General features: G+C 55.7%; 1 protein-coding gene across 4 annotated transcripts; it reads right to left on the bottom strand.

The window, feature by feature from the left end:
* Positions 1–1103: 1103 nt before the first annotated feature.
* PDE4C (phosphodiesterase 4C) lies at positions 1104–21907 on the bottom strand. Of its 4 annotated transcripts, none has more exons than XM_064597867.1 (16): positions 21769–21907; positions 19146–20089; positions 10589–10780; positions 10030–10066; positions 9866–9939; positions 9523–9575; positions 9056–9168; positions 8882–8975; positions 8172–8335; positions 7874–7972; positions 7312–7476; positions 7126–7225; positions 6228–6382; positions 4351–4473; positions 3895–4077; positions 1104–3385 (listed from the first exon to the last, which is right to left on the bottom strand). In XM_064597867.1, the coding sequence occupies exons 2-16, from the start codon at positions 19382–19384 to the stop codon at positions 2999–3001; spliced, it is 2178 nt and encodes a 725-aa protein (XP_064453937.1). In that variant the 5' UTR covers positions 19385–20089; positions 21769–21907; the 3' UTR covers positions 1104–2998. The 4 variants fall into 4 exon arrangements, with proteins under 4 accessions (XP_064453937.1, XP_064453958.1, XP_045718670.2 ...); XM_064597888.1 differs by lacking the exons at positions 19146–20089; positions 21769–21907 and adding exons at positions 10158–10266; positions 13899–14037; XM_045862714.3 differs by lacking the exons at positions 19146–20089; positions 21769–21907 and adding an exon at positions 13899–14260.
* Between the last annotated feature and the right edge of the window lie 530 nt (positions 21908–22437).

Genomic DNA, 22437 nt, shown 5'->3' with positions numbered 1-22437 from the left:
CCCACCTCTTTTCAGAGGTTCCAATTTCATGTCACCTCCCTATCGCATCACCATATTTCTCCTTCCTGACACACCCCCTATCAGAAATAATTATTTGAGGAGCGCCTGGGTGGCTCAATCAGTTAAGTGTCCCACTCGATATCAGCTCAAGTCTTGATCTCAGGGTCATGAGTTCAAGCCTCTCATTGGCCTCCATGTTGGATGTGGAGCCTACTTAAAAAAAAAAGAAAGAAAGAAAAAGAAGAAAGGAAGGAAGGAAGGAAGAAAAAGAAAGAAAAAGAAAAGAAAGGAAGAAAGAAATAATTATTTGACTTATTTATCCATTAGCCATCTGAGAGCTCTGAGAGACAGGGACTGGTGTCCCCAGCACCTAGACCTGTGGACATAGTAAGTGCCCTGTGATGGCATGATATATATGAATGAATGATCAGAGAGAGGGTGACTTTGTCCCGGGAGGTTAGGGCAGATCTCCCTCAAGAAGTGACATTGAGCAGGAGCCTGAAGGAGAAGGAGCTGGCCAGAGGGAGAGGTGAGGGAACAATGCTCCAGAAAGGGGGGACAGCAAGGCAGTTCCATGCCTGGCTCAGGACACACTCTTCTCAAATGCTACCTGTGGCAATTATGTGATCCTCACAAAGAGCCCATTTTACCTATGAAACAATAAAAGCTCAGAGAGGTTAAGAGACTTGAAGTTGTCAATATCCATCTCTAGGGGATACCAAGGATGGTGTGGTGGATCTGGCCCAGACCTATGGGGACCAGGGTGTGGAGAGGGTGGTAGACATGAATCAAAGAATCTCCGAGAACTTCCACCAGTGCCAGCCTGGGGGTGGGGGGCGGGTCTGAGAGGACTTTGCAGGGGAGCAGATGCTGAGCTGAGACCCAACGGGTGAGGATGAGGGTGGAGGAGGAGCAATCCAGGTGGTAGGCACAGTATGTGCAAAGGCCCTGAGGTGGGGCCACATCTTGGGGTATGGAAAGCCAGCATGGGTGGAGTGCAGTCAGTAAGAGGGAGACGGAGAGATGCCTGTGGCCCAAATTGAAGGGGCACATATGTTCTTATAAATCTGTGGAGAAAGAAACAGGGAAATAAGGTGAAATGCTGAAGGCAGATGATCTACAGGGAGGTTATAGCAGAATTTTATTTTCTTTTGTATTTGTTTACATTATTTCCAAATTCTCTACAGTAAATACATATTACTTATAACTAAAGGGGGAGGGAGAACAAAATTACAAATAAAAATCCCTAAATCTCTGCCTTTTACTTTTTTTTTAAGCTTTTATTATTTATTTTGAGAGAGAGAGAGCGAATGAACACGGGGAGGCGGGGCAGAGGCAGAGGGAGAGAGAGAATGTCAAGCCAACTCCATACTGAGGGTGAGCCCGATGCGGGGCTCTATCCCAGGATCCTGAGATCATGACCTGAACCAAAGTCAAGAGTCCCAGCTTAACCGACTGAGCCACCCAGGTGCCCCTAAATCTTTGCTTTTTAAAAGTCCGGAAGGAAATGCACTAAGTTCATGACCCAGATGAATTTTAATTGTCCTTTTGTGGAATTTGATCATTACTTGTGATGATAATGAATTATCAGTGGAATGGAATTATCAATGGAATTATTCAGGAATGAAGCCAGCTGTTCTTGAAGCGGGGTGGGGGGTGGGGGGTGCTGCTCGATGACTTGGGTCTTGTAATTTTCCAGGCACAGAAGGAGGGGCGGGTGGGGGAGATACTGAGGCTTCTGGAGGCGGGAACAGAACGTGATACTTAAGCAGAGACGCCTTTTTTGCTTCGGGCAAGGCAGGCCCCTTCAGCGCCAGCCCGACCAGGCCAGGAGCCTGAGAAACAGCAGGAAAGGCAAGGAGAATCCCGGGGTTCACCCCGCCTCCCCTCCGTGCCTCCGTCCGCCAGGGGGCGGCGCTGCCTAACGTCCTGCTCCCAGCTGCAGAGCCTCGAGCAGGCACCACGACCCGTTTGCAACTCCGTTTCCCCATCCCTGAGGTGGGCATGGCTTTAATTTGGGGTAATAGGGTTATTTAACCCCAGAGACACGTTCAATGCCCCCACATTTCTAAGATTTTTTGGAAAGGTCACAGACACCACCCTCCAACCACAATTTACCCAAGTACTAAGATCAGGCCATAAAGGAGAAACTGAGGCCCAGAAGGAGCTATGACTTGGAAGAAAGCCTCACAGGCATCCTTCCCCCTATCGGGAGTCCGAACGCTGTGCTTTGTTGCTGTTCTATAAGAGGGAGAAAGTGGGGGGAGGACCCAGCAGGGAGTCCCGGGGCTAGGGAGAACAGAACCCAGAGACCCCAAGACAGAAACTACAGTGACTTAAAGCCGGAACTGGTGCACAGACAGCCACAGGCTCAGTCAGTCTTCAGAGACAGTTCCCGACACAGAACCCTGTCTTTCCTGCCCCACCGGAGCTCCTGAGCCAGACTCCGGTCTGGACAAAGCTTTGGTGCTAAAAATTCCCCATTCAAGTTTCCATTCTCTTGCATGGAGCTGCGTGGCAGATGAAGGGGAGGCACCTGAGGGGGGTAGGTCTCCTGGGACTGATTTGCCACCCCCTTGTGTGGGGCTACCCTAGAAGCACACAGCAGGTGCAAGCCTGGCATACAGTAGGTGCCCAATAAATACGTGATCAAGAGTGGAAAGATAAAATGATGGATGTGCCTCCAGAATGACCACTGCAGAAGGGGGACAAGGGGCCTGGCGGACACCCTCTTTCCACACCGGGGGTGGAAGCCCAGGAGGGAGATCCCAAGGGCGCTGGAAGAGATTGCTCCCAGCCCAGCCCCTCAGAGAGCTCTCTCGGCAAAGCCCGCGGTCAGACTGGACCCCAGCCAAGTGCCTCCAATTTGGCCCCAAGGTCTGCCTATAACTAGAAGCTTGGTTGTCTCCCTCAATGGGGAGGAGGGTGGAGGGGGGGAGGCAAGGCAAGGGCCACCTGGGACCTCTTTCTGGAAGGTCCATCCATCTGCCAGGAGCCATTAGGTACCAAAGGGCTCAGCCACCACATTGGCCTCCTGGTCCACGCAGGGCTTGCCCCCAGTCCTCTGGTTGTCCAGGAGTAGGGCCCCAGGGTCAGGGCTAGCTTCAGGGGCCAGAAGCTCAGTGTCAGGTGACTCCGAGACCTCCGTGTCCAAAGCTCCTTCCTCCTCCTCCTCTTCTTCCGCCTCCTCCAGAGTCAGCTCAAAGTGGAATCGGTCAGGGCCCCCCTGCTCGGGGCTGGTGAGATCCACAGGACTGCGGGGGATCTTGCTCTGGTACCACTCACGGTTGTCCTCCAGCGTGTCCAGCAGGTCCTGTGCGTCTGGGTGCACCAGATCAGCCCACGTCTCCCACAGCGGGTGCACAATGTAGTCAATGAAACCCACCTGCCGGTTGATATGGGAGGGGGGAGCTGTGCAGTGTGAGTCACCATGGAATCTAGACCTAGTCCAGCCTCCAGGCCTTTGCCCAGCTTGTTCCCTCTGTCTGGAATGCCATTTCCCGACTCCTACTCATCCTTCAAAACACTCTTCAAACAACCCCTCCTCTAGGGACTCTCCCCGGCCCCTTCTGGACACCCCCCAACCACTAAATCTTTCCTTCTATCCCAGCCCTGACCCCTCAGGGCTGGATGGATGTGTTCCCCTTCAGGGACCCCCCACATCACCCAAAACAGACATTTCCCAACTCCACCAGGGCAGATCCCTCTCCCTGCAGCCCAGAGAGAATGTGTCCCAGGCCTGACGCCACCCAGCCCAGTGCAGACCTCACCCTGAGGCCACTCCCCTTCCCCGGTCAGCTGTGGTCAAGCCAGGACTCCTGGGGTCGGCTCACCCGCCGTTTCCCTTCCCTATCCCCCGTGTCTGCTGGTGGCTCAGCCCAGGGGCCCTCAGACCTGGGACTTCTCCACTGAGGCGGTGTGCTTATCGCACATGGGGCTGATATCCAGGCCTGAGTCCCGCTCCCGGTCGCCCTGCTGGAAGAACTCGGCCATGATGCGGTCCGTCCACCGACGGTACAGCTCCAGTGGCTTGGTAGGGTTGCTGAGGTCCGCACAGTGCACCAAGTTCTGCAAGACCTGGAGAGACCACGGCTCAGGCGGGCTCTGGCCGGGCCACTCTCAGGCCTGGTAGCATCCCCAAGAGGCTGGCGCCATGAACACACCCATCTTACGGGGGGGAAGCTGAGGCCGGGGAAAGAATGGCTAAGGCATAGGCGTGGGATTCTAGGTGCCTCTGTTTCTTCAAGTTGGATGCACAGTTGGTGCTTCAGAAATAAAGCGAAATGAGAGCCATGGACACGGCGGGGGGGGGGGGGGGGGGGCGGGGCCGGGGCCCTCCCGGCCACACACCTGGATGCGGTCGGAGTAGTTGTCCAACAGCAGGACTCCAAGGCTTGTCACCTTCTTGGTCTCCACCATCGTCTTGAGGTCAGCCAGAAGGTTCATGTGTTTGGACATGTCTGTGGCCAGGACCTGGGGGGCAGACAAGAGAGGATGACAAGTATGAGGACCGCACCTGTCCCATCCCTCACTCCCCACCTTCCAGACACCACACCCACTCTGACCCTAAGTCCCCTGAACCTCAGTTTCCTCATCTGTGAAATGGGGGGCTGTAACAAGATTCACTGCAAACCCAGTTCACAAGGGGAACTGAGTCAATGGTCCCTTGTCCAAGGTTGTTGGGTTCTTGGGGCGCATCCCACATATGGGACCAGGGCAAGGGGGAGGGAGAGTAAACTGGGGACTGAGGTGAGCTGTGCCTGATGGCAGTGGTGAGGCCCAGCAGAGGGTACGGCCTGTGCAAAGGCCCTGGGGCTGGATGAGCTGAGGAACATAGAGGAAGCAGTTGAGGCTGGAGTGAGTGAGTGCAGTAGTAATGGAGGGTGAGGATTGCAGTGGGTCTCAGGGAGGAGTGGGGGATTTATCCAGAGGGCCATGGGAGCCACAGGTGGATCTAAAGTCAGGAAGGACCTGCCTTGGCGCTCCCCAACCATTCCCCTGTGGCCACCACGTGGCCAAAAGGGCTGTTTTCAGCCATTTGGAAGGAAGTTCAGCTCTGAGCACAGCTGTTTAAAAGTCAGCTGGAAAAAAAAATCAACTTAACTGGACCCATGCAGAGCCAGCCCAGGAGTGATCCACATGTAGCCCATGGGCTTCTTTGAGAATCAGATAAAAATCTCAAAAATTCTCCCCAAACCTCCCATCTGCCTCAGTGATGCACCCACTGGGGGTACCTATTGCCCAAGGCCTAACTCCACCTCACCAAACTTTTAATTGTCCTTCACTCAGAGCCTTGGTTTCCTCTGAGCTATCCCCACATGCTGTTCCCTCTGCTGGGAACACTCCTCTCCCACCTCATGGCCCTCCACACCCTGCAGGCCCCACTGACTTCAGTGTTCCCTTCTGGGGAAGCCCTCCTCCACCTTGAGTATCCCCCCCCCACCCTGGCTCTGTCTTCAGGTCTCCCATTATGGCTCTGCCTATGGGTCCATCTCCCTCACAGACCATGAGTCTTTTTTTTTTTTAAGGTTTTATTTATTTATTCATGAGAGACAGAGAGAGAGAGAAGCAGAGGGAGAAGCAGGCTCCCAGGGAGCCCGATGCGGGACTCGATCCCAGGACCCTGGGATCATGACCTGAGCCGAAGGCAGACGCTTAACGGTCTGAGCCACCCAGGCGCCCGACCATGAGTCTTTTTTTTTTTTTTTTAAAGATTTTATTTATTTATTTGAGACAGAGAGAATGAGAGAGAGAGAGCACATGAGAGGGGGGAGGGTCAGAGGGAGAAGCAGGCTCCCCGCCGAGCAGGGAGCCTGATGCGGGACTCGATCCAGGGACTCCAGGATCATGACCTGAGCCGAAGGCAGTCGCTTAACCAACTGAGCCACCCAGGCGCCCCCGACCATGAGTCTTATAAAGGCCAGAACTCTACCGGTCATTGGCACAGGGAAAGCACACAATAAGTGTCCAATAAATGCTTGTTACATTAATGAATGAGGGGCTCCTGGCTGGCTCAGCTGGTAGAGCATGTGACTCTTGATCTCAGGGTCATGAGTTCAAGCCCCATGTTGGGTGTGGAGGCTGCTTAATTAAAATAATAATAATAATAAAATTAATGAATTGAGGCACAAGACCCCAAAACTTAATGTTGTGTTCCGATCTGAAAAATATCAAATGGGCAGACTTAGGCCAAGATCACCCTGTCCCATTCCTAGCTGTGGCCTTACCATGTCGATGACCATCCTGCGCAGACTCAGCCTCTGCTTGGCGCTGAGGTTCTGGAAGATGTCGCAGTTCTCTGCCTGCAGCAACTTGAAGCCCACGGCCAGGTGGTGGTTCTCCAGCACAGAGGCATCATTGTACATAAGTGCAAGCTCTGAGTCTGCGGGGGAGGCAGAGAGCCTCAAGACCTGTGCACCTGCCCACTCCACCCAAAGGCAGGTTTCGCAAGCCCTCGGCAAACTCCTACTCATCCGTGGAGGCCCCACCTCTAATGCCTTCTACTCCATGAAGCCTTCTAAAATTCTGTCTTTCCCCCTAGCCCTGCCCTGACTGCAGGGCTGGGGCATCTGTGTTCAGCTCTGCCTCCTCGAAACAGGGGACTCCTTGAGGCCTTGGCATGGTAGGAGACAGTGCATACTGAGTGCTGCTTGACTGAACAACTGAGTTGTCATCTTATTAGACTCTGGGATCGTTGAGTAAGAAGGCTCCACTCCTGTCCCCAGCTCTCCAAGGATGTATACAGAAGGCACCCAATAATTATTTGACTGAGTTCTTCAGAAACTGAGCTTTAAAATCTTTGTGGCCCAGGGCAGTTCTGCCACAGTTGTTATTTTCTCATTTATTGAACTTTAAAATCTTTGTGGCCCAGGGCAGTTCTGCCACAGTTGTTATTTTCTCATTTATTGAGCTTTAAAATCTTTGTGGCCCAGGGCAGTTCTGCCACAGTTGTTATTTTCTCATTTATTGAGCACCTACTGTGTACCTGGAACCGCTCTGAGCACCTAAGGGAGGGATGGTCTCGGCCCTTTCGCAAACAGGGAAACTAGGCTCAGAATAGGAGTGGGTGGGCCCGAGATGATCACATGACTGACAGGTGGCGGCAGGGCCCCGCCCCCAACTCACTGGTGTTAATGAGAAACTGGTTGGAGACCCCAGGATGGTCCACATCATGGATGGCGCTTGCAAAGATGGCAGCCAGGATTTCCAGGTCTGTGAAAACGGCCTGAGCAGGCGCGAGGCACGAGAGGTAAGGGGTGGGCTCTCTGCCCCCTGCACCCACCCTGGCTGCCTCTAGCCTTAGGGTAGTACCTCGAGGGCAGGTGTGGCCAGCAGCACATGCGTGGACTGAGCCACATCAGCGGCGTGTAGGCTGTTGTGGTAGGCCACATCGGCATGATAGTGACTCTCCAGCGTCAGAAGGTAGGTGACAAGTGTGTCCGCTGGGATCTGAAATGTCTTGAGCAGGTCCCGTTCCTGGTCCATCACAGGCCTCCAGTCACTATGCCTTCCCTCCTTCTGAACTCCTATCCATGCCTCAAATGCCCCCTCTTCCAGGATGCCCTCCCATCTCTCCCTCTGAATTCCCTTGGTCCCTGTCCTTCCCGTCTGGTCTATCCCTGACCTCACAAGGCTGGGGTTATCTTTGTCCAGTTGTTCCCTCCAAGACTGGGTCTCTTCAGGGCCAGGCTCAGGGCTGAGGCTTGTTGACAATGAATTTTTCAACATGAAAAATCCATCCTTCAATATGCAGCTTAAAATATGCCATTCAGGAGTATCAGGGAGGATTTGAAAATGAGTGTCCCTGGAGGTCTTGGGGTAGGAAGATGTGAAGGAAAGAAACTCCAGTCGCCCTGTGAGGGCAGGTAGGTACCTGAAAGATGCTGAATATGATGGTTGTGAGGGGCCGGTTCCCACTTAGTTCTGCCACCTTGAACACATCAAGCCCCCACTTGTTGGTGTCTTCCAGTTCCTAGAATGTGCAGAACTGGAGCTTAACTCCAGCTCACCTTCCTCAGGCCCTGGACCCTTGACACCCCCCACCAGGCCCCAGGTCCTACAATGAGCCCCACCTACCCAGTATACAAGCTGGCAAACTGAGGCCCAAGATAGGGCATCCAAGCAGAGCCACAACTCAAACTCAAGTCTCAGGATTCCAGTTGGGGACCCACCTTGGCCAGCTGCCCCTCCTGGTCAGTCTGGACCCCAAAGCGTGGGACGGTGGCTGCAGAGAGGCTGGCACTGTGGGGGACCCCACGCAGGCTGCTGATCTGGGACATGGGCCTTGGGGTCTCCATGGGGGTCACCCTGGGCAACTCCATCTCAGTCTGCTGGTCTGTAGATGGAGCAGGGTGGGGCTCAGGGAAACTGATTCAGAACTGCTGGGGTCATCCTGCCTAGCCTCAGGTCCTGGATCTTGCCAAGCCTCAGGACCAACCTATTTCCTTTTTACCTGTATCAAAGTAAGCTTGGAGTAAAGTCCCTATCTGGCCTGTAGCTACTACCCTTCTCCTCTGTTCATGGCTGATCTCAAGGACCCTTCTGTTTGACATTGCCCTTGGGTACCTGGGGTTCAGTATTTTTCCCCAAACAGCCAAATGTCCTTTCCATCTCCCAAGCTGGAGACCTAGCTGTCTCCATGTTCACTGCATGTCCCCCTTGGAAAACTTCTACACATGCTTCAGAACTCTAGCTTTAATGTCCTCCTCCTCCTGAAAGTTCCCTCTGTTCTTCCCTGTGGTCCATCTCTGACCCCTGGGGTTGGAGGTGTCCATGTCTGACTCTGTCTTCCCCAGATCGAGGTCTGTAATACAAGACTTTCTTTTTCTTCCTTCTTTCTACCTCTATGATGTTGCCCAAGCAGTGACCCACCACAGCTCACCCAGGAATGTTTGCGAGATGTACTCGGACACCTGGTTCCCAGAGCGGCTGGTTTCGGACAGGTGAGTTAACTCCCGGTTCAGCATCCGCTTGAACTGCAGGGGAAGGTGAGGGCAGTGATGATGGGGGCACTGTGGGCAGAAGCAAATGATCTCGGCTATCTGGTCCTCCTCACCTTGTTGGAGGCCATTTCCCCCACTGAGTGCCGTGTCTGCAGTGTCTCCAGCTGATCCAGACACCAGTCCAGCTCGTCCAGTGTCTCCAAAGCCAGCTTCTGCCCAGTGTCCTCTGGGGGCCAAGCTGGTCAGGGGCTGCCTCAACCCCCCTGGGGGACCCTGCGCCCCTCATGCCTCTATCTCTGCATCTGGACCCTGGAGCCCTTCCCAATAAGGTCATTAAGGACCCCAGGATCTGAGTGATAGATCTGTTCCTAAGTAGCTGTGTGACCATGAGCAGGTCTCTGCCCTCCCTGGGCCTCGGCCTCTCCATCTGTAATATGGGCGTGGAAGACTCCATCCCCAAGGGTGTTTGGGGGATTACAATTAGCAAAGCCTAAGGACTCATGGGCGGAGTAGGTCACCATGGAGAGGAAGTTCACAGCTGTCCAGCAGTGGGAGGAGGGAGGAGGAGCAGGCACGTTACCTGTAGGTGGAGGGGGCTGACTGCCAATTAGGGGGTTCTCGACTGATGCCTGCCTGCGGTAGGGATGGCCTCCGTCACTCATACAGCCCTGCCTTCAAGTCTCCCAGGCCCCGCTCCCACCCAGCATACCCCACCCCTTCCCGCCGAGGTGCGGGCCGTATTCTTTCGGGTCGGGCCCTGCCTCAGCCGGGCCCACCTTGTCTTCAGGCCCCGCCCCTCCAGGCCTGGTCCCGCCCCCTCCTCCAGCCCAGCCCATCTCTCCCGCAGGCCCCGCCCCGATGCCTGCGCTTGTCGGCCCCACCTCGCTCCGCCAGGCCCCGCCCCCGCCCCGCCCTCTGCGTACTTGGCTGCCCCGCGTTGTTGCAGGTGGGCAAGGGCTGCGACGTTGCTCCGAACTGTCCTCAGACTGGCTAGGACCTGTCGGAAGGGGCGTGATCAGCGTTGGAAAGCGGGGGTCGGATCTGCCTGCTTGGCTCACGGGAGGAGGGGCAAAGTGCGGGCACCCACCTGGGCAAAGGGCGTCACAATCATGTCTTCTCCGTGTCTGCGGGGAGATGGGACATCAGGAAGGGCGGCCAGGAGAAGACCTCACGCTGGTTCCCATCTTGCAGCTTTTATCCATACTATGTCCTCACCTGAGCGCGTCCTCCCCTCGTGACTCCTCCTTTGGGTGTCCTTTTGCTCCAGCTCCCCTCACCTGTCTCTTCCCCATCTCACAAATAGGGAACCAGGGGCAGCAGAGATCTTAATAGAGGCAGGGTGGAAATTATTGTATTTCTTTTTTCATTATGGCTACCAGGAATCTCAAATCGAGGTGTTTGTTCTGTTGCTGCTAATTGGACGTAATGTCTCCAGATTGCCACCCAACCCCAGCCTCAGTTCAAGCACAGAGAATTACCGGTTATCATTCTCCGCATGCTCAACCGCATAAGTGAGCTGTCTGGAAAACACCTACTTAAACCTCAAAGCCCAGTTCAAATGACCACTTGAAGGAGGTGTGCTGAATGGAGGAATTAAGAAAGGAGGGAAGAACAGGGAGGTGTCATCCCACCAGCCTTGGACTCACAGATCGCTAGCCACAGAGGAGTTCCGGGACATGGCCTTGGGGGAGAGTTCGTAGTCACTGTCGGAGCGGTACAGGAAGGACTCTCGCCTCTGGCTGTGCTGAGCAGGGGCCTGGCTGACCTGACCAAGGCCAGGCCCAGCCTGAGGGTCCAGGGTGCTTCTCCCACATGAGAATCCATTTTCCAGGTCAAAGCTGAAGGCAGATTAGGCTTGGTCAGAGCCTCGGGTCCCGGCATGTGGATGCCTGGCTGTGGCCCACATCCTCCCTGGGGCTTCGATGGGTTGGACAGAAGTAGCCTCCAGTTTGTCCACCTGCCCCACAGTCGCACCCCTACCCAGGGGACCTGTGCTCCTCATTCTTCTGTCTCCACATCTGTACCCCAGAGCCCTTCCCACTGGGACCAATCTGGACCCCGGGACATGAGTTTCAGATCTGTCCCCATGTGGTTGTGTGACCATGGGTAGGTTTTGGCCTTTCTTTGGACATCAACCCACCTGGTCTCTAATATGGGCATGGTATACTCCTTCCCCGATGGCACTTTTAGGGAGTAACCACAGAGCACGAGCGGACTGCCGCTGTGTACCCGTACTAAGCAGTAAACTAAGGTCTATGTCGCATGAAAAATTAATCGGGACAGCAAACAACTTCCTGGGCTTTCCTTTCTAGAGGGAGCCTGGGTCCAGCTTGGATCTGACATGCTCCAAGGCTCCCCCAGCCAGCTCTGTCCTCGTTCAGATCACCTGTCCTCACCCCCAGCTCCCAGGCCCCAGGCTCATTCCATATGGCCCTGCCCCAACCTTGTCGACCATGCCCCCAGCTCACTTGCCTGTGTCCTAAGTTTCCCCACTCCCCTGCAGCACCATCCTCTCCCCAGTGCCCCTTGTTGCAATAATCCCCAACACCCCCTCCCAGCTCTCAGCCCTGTGTCTCTGTCAGGCCACACCCGGACTGGGTAAGGGGGACTACACCCCTATCCTTTGGGATTACAGATCAGAGAAAAAGTGGGAGGGGCCGGGGGGAAATAGAAGTTCAGGAGAGGAGTTAGTAGGAGAGAGAGGGGCTGCCGGTGTGGGGGTCATGGGCTTTTGAGAAGGGAGAAGGGGATAGGCAGGAGAGGCGAAGCCAGGAAGACACCGGGGACCTCCCAAGACACAGGGCTCCTGGCCAAGGGCCAGTGTCCACCTGGTCCCCTGCCAAGTGACCCCATCCCAGTCCACCCGGCGGGATCAGCATCTGCCAGAAGACTCTGAGCGGGGGATTCGGCTCAGACCGCAGTGGGGGTGGGGGATTCGACGGGATTCTGTCCAGTTCGGCTGGATTCGGTCCGGCTCCGTCACGTACAGCCACGTTTGACCCGATTTGGGTCTGATCACACATGTTTGGGCCTGCTCCAGATAGGTTCTGGACCAGATAGGGCCTCGGTGGGTTGGGCAGAAGTCGCCTCCAGTTTGTCCACCTGCCCCACAGTCGGCACCCCTACCCAGGGATCCTGTGCCCCTCATTCCTCCGTCTCCACATCTGCACCGCAGAGCCCTTCCCACTGGAACCAATCTGGACCCCGGGACTTGAGTCGCGCGAATTCGGCAAGATTCGGCTACGTCCGACCCCGCTCAGGCAGGTTCGGAGGCATACGGGCATGTTCGCCTAAATCCGGCTGCGCTAGGTTTACGAACAAGCCCGGGTGGCCCTCGGCCCGAGTCGCGCATTTTCGGCCTAGTCCGGCCTCACTCGGGTATGTTCGGACGTAGTCGGCTATGTTCGGCGGTCTCGGCCTTTCCGAATTCGGCGCTTCCAAGAGAATCCCCAGACAGCTGGGGCTTCCGATCCCCCGCTTCGTGACGTCACCCTGAGGGGCGGGTGCCTCTTAACCCTATCCTGCCCAGGCCGGGGGCTCGGAGGGTAGCAAAGAGACACGCAGGAGGGCCAGCGGCGGCCGATACCCAAACCTGCCCTCGGAAGGGGAGCCTTGGGAGTGGCTACCCCCTACCCCTCCCTTGCCTCTCCCCAAAGTTTCTGGAAGAGCAAACCCATGGATCAATAGGGAAACTGAGGCCAGGAGAGGCAACAGGGTGCTGGATTAGAATCCAAGTAATGGGTGCGGAGGGTTAAGGGCTGGCTGGGCGGGGATTTTCGCGCCGCGAGAAAAGCTGTTTTTCTTTCTGCTCTAAACTTAGCCGGGAGCGGTGGGGTCAGACCGTGGTTCCATGACGCGGGCGGCTCGGGGCGAGGTCGCCTGGACTGTGGGAACCGTGCGTCTGTCCATCGGTTGGATAGATAAACTGAGGCAAGGGGGCCTCAGAGGGACCCACCCTCCTCCAGCCTCACCTTCTGGGACCGAGGGCTCTCCCTCGACGCCCCTGAACTCTCTCCGGAACCCTCCGCGGGGACCCCTCTTCGCAGGCGTCTAGTGCGCTGGTGGCGCTCTCCGGGACCTGGGACACCCCACCCCTCCCGGACTGGAAGGGCGCCATCAAGGACCACGGTCACGACTGCCTCCACCCTGCCAGCTGTCACTGGCCGTGTGACCTTGGTGAAGGGACCTTCAGTCCCTGAGCCGGCAGGTGCCAAATTATCAAGCGAGTGCTAATGTGGCACGAATCCAGAGCAAGGTGCCAGACACAGTCGGCGCCCACAAGCCCCACCTCCGACCCCAGCCTCGCCCCCGCGCCCCACGAGGTCACAGCTTCCTGAAGGGGTCGGGATTAGAACCCAGAACGGTGGATGGAGTCTTCCTAGGACGCAACCGAGCGCGGCTGCGAGGAACCTGCGCTCAGCGCAGATCCGCTTTCTGCGTGGGACACGGAACTCGCCCTCTTACACTGCGAACACCCTGCTTCGAAGGCCCGCCGTCAAATCAGGTCTTCCCCTGTAGACACCGAAGGCTTGGTGTTTGGCCCCCGGGCCATCTCGGTGTTGGCTCCGGGACTGATTGGGGAGCGAGAACAAGGGGAGGAGTCATTCCTCCTCCCCTCCCTCGCAGGGCGTTCAGCAGGCTAGGGTCAGGAGGAGACGTGAGCCTCAGCCCGTCCTGCTCTGGGCCACACAGCTGGAAAGGGACAGACGCTGGTCCCTCGGGCCTTTGTACAGGCAGCGGGTGGAGGGAGAGACAGATAGAGATAGATAAAGACAGAGTCTCCAAGTACGAGAGAGGGAGATAGGGCAGGGGGAGAGAGATATCGAGAAAGAGAGGGAGGGGCAGAGCGTCCCTACCCTGATTCCCGACCCGGCTCCAGCTGTCCCTGACTTTGCCCTTCCCACCTCCAGCCTAGCTGTTCTGGTGACCCCCGCCAGGCCCTCCGTCTCGCCTCACCACAGCGGATGGGCCACAGTGAAGCGCCGCTGCAGGCGGATGCTCTGGTTCACCAGGAGTTTCCTGAAGAGCCCCGGGGAGCCGCGCGGGGAGCCCCGAGGGGAGCTGGACCCGGGGGCCGGGGCGGGCGCGGGGGGTCCCTGCATCGCCAAGATCGCGTGGAAGCTGAACCCAGCGCGGGCTGCGCGGGACCTTTTCTGGACAGCCGCGGGGGCGGGGCCCGGCGGGGAGGGGGCAGAGGGCGCACCGACTCCGCCTCGCCGCTGGACCTCTCCATGATGCCCCTACCGGGACAAATGGGGAAACTGAGGCACTGAGCTGGCCGCAACTCTCTGCTCCCTCCCTTTGGGGGTGGCCCCCGTGGGTCCCAGAACCCGGATCTTAGCCACTTCCCTCTGTCAACACGACCACAATTAGGGCAGCTTGTTGGGTTGACAACTTGGCTGAAGAGTGAAATGCGGAAGTCAGAAAGGGAAGTGTCCTCCATTGTGAGAGGGTCACCGAGGCACGGAGTTTGCCAAGGGGCTGCTCAGATCCCGTGCAGTGTTTCCAATACCCCTCTGCCCATTTTCTATATGGAGAATATGAGGCCTGAAGCCACCAGGGCTGCCCCAAAACTACAAACCCTTAACCCTTTACCAGGTGGGGAAACTGAGGCTTGGAAAGAGGTAGTAACAGGCACATGGCTTTGCTGCAGGACAGCGGGTTCGAACCCAGCTCCCCTTCTCCCAGTCTCCCTCCACAAGTCCCCACATGACCCCCACCCGCTCTGACATTCCCCAGGCCCTGTCTCTGGATCCTTTCCCCTCTCTTGCTGTCTCTACTGGACAAACATCCGCACTCCACTCCCACCAGATCTTCCGTCTGTGAAGCATCAGCTGCCTCTCCCCTGCCCCAGGAAGGACCCCAGGGGGCCTGGAATGGGAGATTCTGGGGGCTTTCAGGGATCTGTACCACGTGCTCTATCCTCTGAATGCTGGCATTGGGTGGCCCTGCCCCGTTCCACAGAAAAGGAAACCAAGTCTCAGGGTGTCACACTTGGTGGCAGGACCTTGAATGTCCATGTCTTAAGCAGAGGCAGCTGAGGCCCAGGGAGGCTGGGCCTCTCAGCTGAGGCCTCACAGAAGCTCTAAGTCCAACTGTGTCCCTGCTGGGGGATGACATCCCCTCCCCTGCCTGGGCTTTGTCCAGGGGACTTCATGCATTTTTGGGGTCCCTAGGCAAATGGCACCCACATTTCTGACACTCCGAGGGGAATGTGATGTACAATGGGGTGATTAGAGCTTCAGTAGAGGAACCTGAGGTGCCACAGGGAGGAGACTCTGACTCTCTCCTGACTCGCAACCATCCCATTGTCCCCATTGTACAGGTGAGAAAACAGAGGCTCAGAGAAGGGGCACACTGGGGCCCAGCAGTGCAGAGAGTCTCAAGGACCTGGCTGGGAACCCCCTCCTGCCCCCGTGGCCCTGCAACCGGACACCTGGTGGGAACCAGACTCACTGTCAAAAATACCATCTGTAGTTGCTGTGGTTGGACCTAATTATAGCCAGTCCCCAGGGGATAGAGGCTGCCAGGATCAGTCTGGTGGAGGCACTGGGGACAGGGTCAGAGGAGCCTCGATACCACCTCGGCCCCATGGGAGGGGCTTGTAAGGGTCCCATGTCCCTAAGGAGAAACAGGCACGGAGAGATTCAGTCTCTCCCCAGAAGTCACAGACATGAAATGGAAAGCTAAGACGAAATGCATCAATACCAACTGCTTCCTACTTGCCTGGAGCTGAGCCAAGGGCAGCACGTGTAAAAGTCATTTGATTTTCAGAGCAACTCTACAAAGTGGGGACTATCACACTCATTTTGTGGATGGGGAAACTGAGGCACAGGGAGGTGGTGTTCACTTGCTCGAAGTCACATAGCCCTGAGCGGCAGGGCCACGGGGTCAATCAAGCCTAGGCTGGAGGGCTCCCTAGCATGTGCCCTCTCCCAATTAATGCTTAACTGACTCTATCCTCACTGAAGTCCCAGAGGCTACTCTGACATTCATGTTTTATCAAGAGTTTTAATAGTTTAATGGTTTGAAACATTAATAGATTCAACTTTAAATATTTTATTACCAGTTTTAACAGTAATGCTCTATTAATAGATTTTGGGATGGAGAAAATGAGCCACAGAGCCAAGACTCAGCATTTGAAGCCTGGTCTGCTTGACTCTGGGAGGCCCCAAACCCAGCCGGGTAAGGGGCTGAGGCTGAAGGAGGGGTGGACAGGAGGACCCCCATCCTGACTTTGTCCCTGTGTCCTGCCTGACAAGGAAGGGCCCAGCACTCTAGTGCCCTTAGCATATCATCAACTGGAATTCCCCCACTGAAGCAGTCCTTCCTTTGGCAGACACTTTTCTCCTCTGCCACCAGATGGCCCCAGTGAGACAGGAGGTGGGTGCTGTTATGCCCATTTTACAGACAAGTAAACTGAGGTCTGGAGAGGAGACATGATTTGTCCAAGTCCCCATGAGAATCTATTTTTTTTTAAGATTTTATTTATTTATTTGAGAGAGAGAGAGCGCATGAGCGGAGGGGAGGGGTAGACAGAGAGGGAGAGGGAGAAGCAGACTCCCTGGTAAGCAGTAAGCCTGACACAGGACTGGATCCTAGGATCCTGGGATCATGACCTGAGCTGAAGGCAGACGCTTAACTGACTGAGCCACCCAGGTGCCCCCTCCCCCACCCCCATGGAGAATCTAGACAAAGAGAGGAGAGCAGGGGCTGAGTCAAGTGTATATAAATGCTCACATGGGTCAGATCTCACCCTCCTCTGCTCCAGACGTTTCCAATGGCTCCCTATTGCCCTTCCATCTCAATCCATACCTCTCTGAGGGCCTTGTGTGGCCTACCCTTTTGAGGTCTGAGCCTCCCCATCCCCCTCCTCTTGGCTCACTCTGCCTCAGCCTCATCTCCTTCCTTAGTTTTCCTTGAACCAGTCAAGTTCACTCCCACCCCATGCCCTTGCTCAAATGTTCTCCTGCTGACTCTTCATGTTTCAGATCATAGGTGGAGCATGACCCCTCCAGGAAGCCCTCCCTGACCAGCTGGGTAAATATTCTCAGAGCACCCTTCCCTCATGGGTACAATTTTACATTTCCTTGTCATGATTACTTGATCTGGATCTGCCTTGCCCCCCAGGCCCTCAAAGGCAGGACCTGCGTTTGCTCACAGCTGTGCCCTCAGTGTCTGGCACGCGGTAGACGCTCAATAAATGCTTGTAAGTAAATAGAGAGTCTCCTCCCCCCTCCCTTCAGCCACAGCGATCTGTGTTGAGCTCTTCATATACCTGATCCTCTTGAGTCTAAGGCTTTGCACATTCTGTTCATTCTGCTTGGCATATCTTTCCCTTCAGTCCTCCTGGCTAAATTTTCTTCATCCTTCAGTTTAAGCTTAGATGCCACCTCTTTCAAGCCATCTTTTCTCACCTCCTACTCACCCAGTGCTGGATCAGAAACCTCCTCTGGGCTCCCCTGGCACCCTGAGCTCTCCCCATCACAACACAGATCACCCTGTGCTATCTCCACCTGGTATAAGTGTCTCCACCATGAGCCTGTCAGCACCTGCTTGCCCATTGCTGTGTCTTCAGTACAGGGCCTGGCACACAGTAGGTGCTTAATAAATGCTTGCTGAACAAGATGCTAGGATCCTCCCAGACCACATGATCTGCCTGGGGCAGTGGGGAGGACAGCCAGATCTGGGAACCAGGCTCCCACACAGAAAGTTCAAGACAAAATGTAGAAAATACGGATTCATGTTTGCATCCCACTGTCAGCACTGAGGTTCAGAGAAGCACTGTCACTTTTTCAGGACCACACAGTAGGTTGTCCTTAAACTCAGCTTCCCCGAGGGCTGAGCCCCTTCCTACACACCAGCATATATATGCACATGCACCCCTGTGAACACTCACAGGAACACAATCTCCTGCCTTCCAGAGCCACTTAGGGTCTCCCCCCTAAGACAGGCTCAAACCTGTTTGTTCTTTCTTGAAGATGGAAAATCATGAGTCACTGGGAGTGGGGGCAGGAGGAGCTGAGGGATGGGGGGGCTGGTGGGGCCAAGGGGCCTGCTGGGTCACCTGGGAACAGCTCCAAATCCTCTGAGCCATGGGGCCCATCTGTCCCAGATGTATCCCAGAGCTGCTAGGGGACCAGGCTGGGAGTGTTAGGCCAGGGTTGTTGATTAAGTAAGAAGTCAGTGGCCCCAGGATGTGCATGGACCAAGGTGGGAGGAAATGAAAACCAAGATCCAGAGAGGAAAGGAACCCACTTGACGTCACCCAGCCTAACCTCAAACCCCAGACCCTGGATCTGGCCTAGAGTCAGGTGGCTCCCCCTCCTATCCAAGGAGGGCCTGGGGCTCCTAGATCCTGCTCCTCACTCCTCCAGTTCCTCAGCCTTCCAGCCCTGAGACTCCCAACTCTGGTTCCTCTAAGGTCCCTGTTTCCCCTCTCCTTGTTTCTTTTCTGTCTCTTATTCCCCTGCCTGCCCCCCTTGGTTTATATGAAAAAGGAGGAGCAGCACTCCCCCTTTACTCCCCCCTTCTCCATTCCATCCCTTCTGATGTGGAAAAAACATCCTGTGCTCAGGCTCCCCAAGAGGCTTCCACTCCTCCCCAGGTGACAGGGGGCCAGACAGACCACAGGGAAGCCTCCTTCCCCAGTGCTGTGGACGGCCCCCGCCCTGGTCCTCTCATGCATCCTCCCCAAGGTGCCCTCAGATACTCATGGTGGCCACAAAGCCCACAAACATCCTAGGACATTCCAAGATCTGGAGGACCCTCGGACACCCAACTGGATCAGAGTGAAGTCACGCCCAGTCACACACCCATGGGCACCACAAGGGGAAACACAGAGGCACGTACCCAGCTGGTGTACACACACCCAAACACATCCAGTCACCCAGAGACCCAGCTGGCTGGAGACACTCACACGACAGGTTGGAACACACACGGGTCGCAGCTGCTCAGACTCACACACACACTCAGAGGCGATAGCACCTTAGAACACCCAATCACAGACCCATAAGCAATCATGACACCACCACCCTCCAGCTCCACCCCACATAAACACAGCTTTTTTCCTCCAGAGAACCAGCTTCAAGCCAAGCAGCAGAGACCCCCGCCCCAGGAGAAGCAAGGACCCTCCCCCACTCCCGCCAGGCCCCGCGCGCCCCTCCCCCACGCCTCGGGAGTGCCCTGCCCCCGCCCACCTACCGCCTGTAGGAAGTGGGCCAGGAGCGCCGCGACTCCTCGAGCCCCGGCCACGGGCTCCGGTCCCGCTCACTGCGGCCCGCGGACTTGTCCGGGTCCGAGTAGAAGCGCTGCTGGATGCGGATGGGGCGCCGGGGCTGACGCCACAAGTGCTTCGGGGGTCTGGTTATGCCTTGGCGGCTGCGAGCGCGACTCAGCTCGCTGGATGCCTCCGCCCCTTCTTGGACCCCTGGGGTCTCCATGCGCCAGAAGAAGGGAGCGGGGAGAGCAGGGAGCAAAGAGAACAGGGCGCGGGAGCCGTCCCTGGGAACCAGGAGTGTCTGCGCCGGGGTCGGGCCAGGGCCGGGGGTGGAGGCGACAGTGAGGAGCTGTCCGCGCCGGAGGTGCTGAGGCGGGAGAAGGTAGAAACAAACAGGGGCTCAAGGTGGGGCTGACACCGCGGAGCTGTCCGTGCCCGGATGGTGCTGAAGGGGAGCAAGGGAAGAAGAACTTGGGGTGGGGATTGGAAACAGGGGCTGGGGACACCCCCAGAGCAGAGAATGGTTTGCTGTCCCCTCTAGTGCTGAATGAAGGAGGGTCAAGACAGGAGCTTGGAGTGGAGAAGACAGAAATTGTCCTCCCTGTTGCTGCCGAATGGAGAGCAGGGAGACAGAGGCTCTGAAGACCCCCAGCGCTAAAGCTCTGTCCCTTCTCCTGGTGCCGAAAGGGAAGACGGTAGTAGATTCAGGGGCTCCGGGTGGATGAGACGCGAGAAGCTAGCTGCAGGAAGCGCAGAGAGACAGGGGTTCAGGAGCACCTCCACACCAGAGCGTCATCTGCCCAGGAAGTGCTGAAAGTTGAGCAGCGGCGGGTCCTCAACCCTCCCAGTGACCGTAGCAAGGAGTCTGGAAGCAGAGTCAAGAGCTCTGGTCTTCAGAGATAGGCACGGATGGTGTTTCTCTGCCAAACTGAGGAAAGTAGGCTTAGCGGTTCAGCCCAAGATGGGGTCTCTTTGGAGCCCTAAAACCCCCACTCACACAGGGCAGGGATCCGGGAAGGGCAGAGAAATGGGGAGGGCTGTAACAGGGCCCTCCCATCCCTAGGGTGGGCACACAGAAGCTGCATCTAGTCGGGGCTGCCAACAGTGGGGGTGGGTAGAGAGGGGCACCCTTTTATAGCCACACCAATGCCCAGACCCTCAGAAGAAATGGTGGGATCTCATTCGTCCCGCTATGCCTTGGGCCCCACCTCACAGCCACGATTCCTGCCCTTAAATCCCAGGCCTGCCCCTCCCTTCCCCAGTTCTAGAAACTCAAGGCCCTGCCCACCAGGCATCCTAATCTCAGGGGTAATTTCCTGGTAAGTGCCAAAGGGAGAGTGAGAACATTTTCTATTATGGTTAACAGAAGTAGACATGCACAGGAGCAGGGCTGGGTGGGTAGGTGTGGGCTCTGGGCTGGGGCAGGAAGGCATTTGGGGCCATTTGGTGCAGTATGTTTGGGGGCAGGAAGAGCCACGATCTCAGAAGGCTATTTCAAGGCTATTTCTCATAGAGACTATCTACCCTCTACCCTAGTTGTGTCCCCAGGTTGGAGAAATGGGAAATGTTTGGGTCAGACAGACTGAGCTCAAGCCCTAGTACCGCCATGTCTTGCTGGGTGATGGAAAACAAATGACTCTTCTCTGTCCTTTACTTTCATGGCTCAGTCACTGCCCTTCCTCTTAGCCCCCTGCCCTCCAAAGATGACAGTGGGAGACAACTTGGTCCCCATTGGCTGGCTGTCACTCCCCCCCTTCTAAGCCTGTTTTCTATTCTGAAAAATGGGGATAATGATGATGTCCCCACATCTTGGCATTGTTGGAAGGATGAAAAGGGATGTCACAGTTGAAGGGCCAAAGACCAGGAGCTGTCCACACCAGACCCTGCTCTCTTTTACCCCCTATTGGTGCCCACCAATGCCTGCTGTGTCTACCTCATGAATAACTTCTAAATCTGCCTACTTCTCTCTAGCCCATGGCTCCTCCTTGGTCCATGTACCACCATCTCCTACCCAGAACTGCCCAAGCCTTGACAATTCTACTCACAGTAGTCACAGAGAATTTTTTTAATGCCAATCTGATCAACTCACTCTCTTGAAAACCTACCCATGGCCTCCCATTGCACCCCATGAGGTCTTGTGTAGTCCAGCCCCTGCCCACATCCCCAGGCTCCCCTCCAGTCACACTGATCTGTGTTCAGTTCCTCATACACCTGATCTTCTTGAGTCCAACCAAGTCTTTGTACAATCTGTTCCTTCTAATTGGCATATACTTCCCTGCGCTTCTGTGGCTGACTTATCTTCATCTTTCATGCTAACCTTAGATACTACCTCTTCCAAGTAGTCCTTTCCTCACCTCATACTCCCCAATGCTGGGCCAGAAGCCTCCTCTGGGTTCCCATGACACCCTGATCTCTGCACCTGATATGAGTCTCTATCATCACACTGTGGGCGTCTGCTTGCCCATGGCTGTGTTTCCAGTACAGGGCCCAGGACACAGTAGGTGCTTAATAAATGTTTTCTGAACAAGTTAGAGAAATGTTCAGCTAGATGAGGCACTCTCTCTCTCTCTCGATACTGGCCCCCTTGATCCCCATCTGCCTCCTCACCTTCCTGGGTCTGGATTGTGTCTTTGCTCCGTCCCTCGAGCCTCGATGGTGAACACCACACAGGCACTGGGCTCAACCTCTCCAGGGGTTCCAAGGCGGCTTGACAGCGGTGGCAGCAGTGGAGTCCCTGAAAATCTTCTCCGAACGACACCACTGCCAAGTGGGCTCATGGGGACCAAGCCAGAATCCACCGACTCCCGGACCCTCTGGGGAGAGACAGTGGTGAGACATAAGCAAGATCCCAGGTAGAGAGCCTCTCTGAGACCCAGGGGACCACGAGGAGGCTCCAAGATGCCCTCACCCAGATTCCTGGTCTGGACCAGAGAGCTGTATCTGAGTCCTTTCTTCCTTCCTTCCTTCCTTTTTTATTTTATTTTATTTTATTTTATTTTATTTTATTTTATTTTATTTTATTTTATTATTTTATTTTATTTTATTTATTTGTCAGAGAGAGAGAGTGAGAGAGAGCACAGGCAGGGGGAGCAGCAGAGGGAGAGGGAGAAGCAGGCTCCCCGCTGAGCAGGGAGCCCAATGCGGGACTCGATCCTGGGACTCCGGGATCATGACCTGAGCCGAAAGCAGTCGCTTAACCAATTGAGCCACCCAGGCACCCTCTTTCTTTCTTTCTTTTAGATTTTATTTATTTATTTGAGAGAGAGAGAGCATGAG

This window comes from Mirounga angustirostris, unplaced genomic scaffold, assembly GCF_029215605.1.
Source record: "Mirounga angustirostris isolate CCGP_5_RB_7025 unplaced genomic scaffold, mMirAng1.0.hap1 SCAF_1, whole genome shotgun sequence".
NCBI lineage: Eukaryota > Metazoa > Chordata > Mammalia > Carnivora > Phocidae > Mirounga > Mirounga angustirostris.
The sequence above is the reverse complement of the archived record's forward strand: the minus strand, read 5'-3'. Positions and strand labels throughout refer to the sequence as shown.

Coding starts and splice junctions, on each gene's coding strand:
- PDE4C (XM_064597867.1), bottom strand. CDS start 19,384: ATGGAGACCCCAGGGGTCCAAGAAGGGGCGGAGGCATCCAGCGAGCTG. Junction 9,940..10,029: donor TTGTGACGCCCTTTGCCCAG/GTGGGTGCCCGC, acceptor CCCTTCCGACAG/GTCCTAGCCAGTCTGAGGAC. Junction 4,078..4,350: donor ACTACTCCGACCGCATCCAG/GTGTGTGGCCGG, acceptor TGGTCTCTCCAG/GTCTTGCAGAACTTGGTGCA.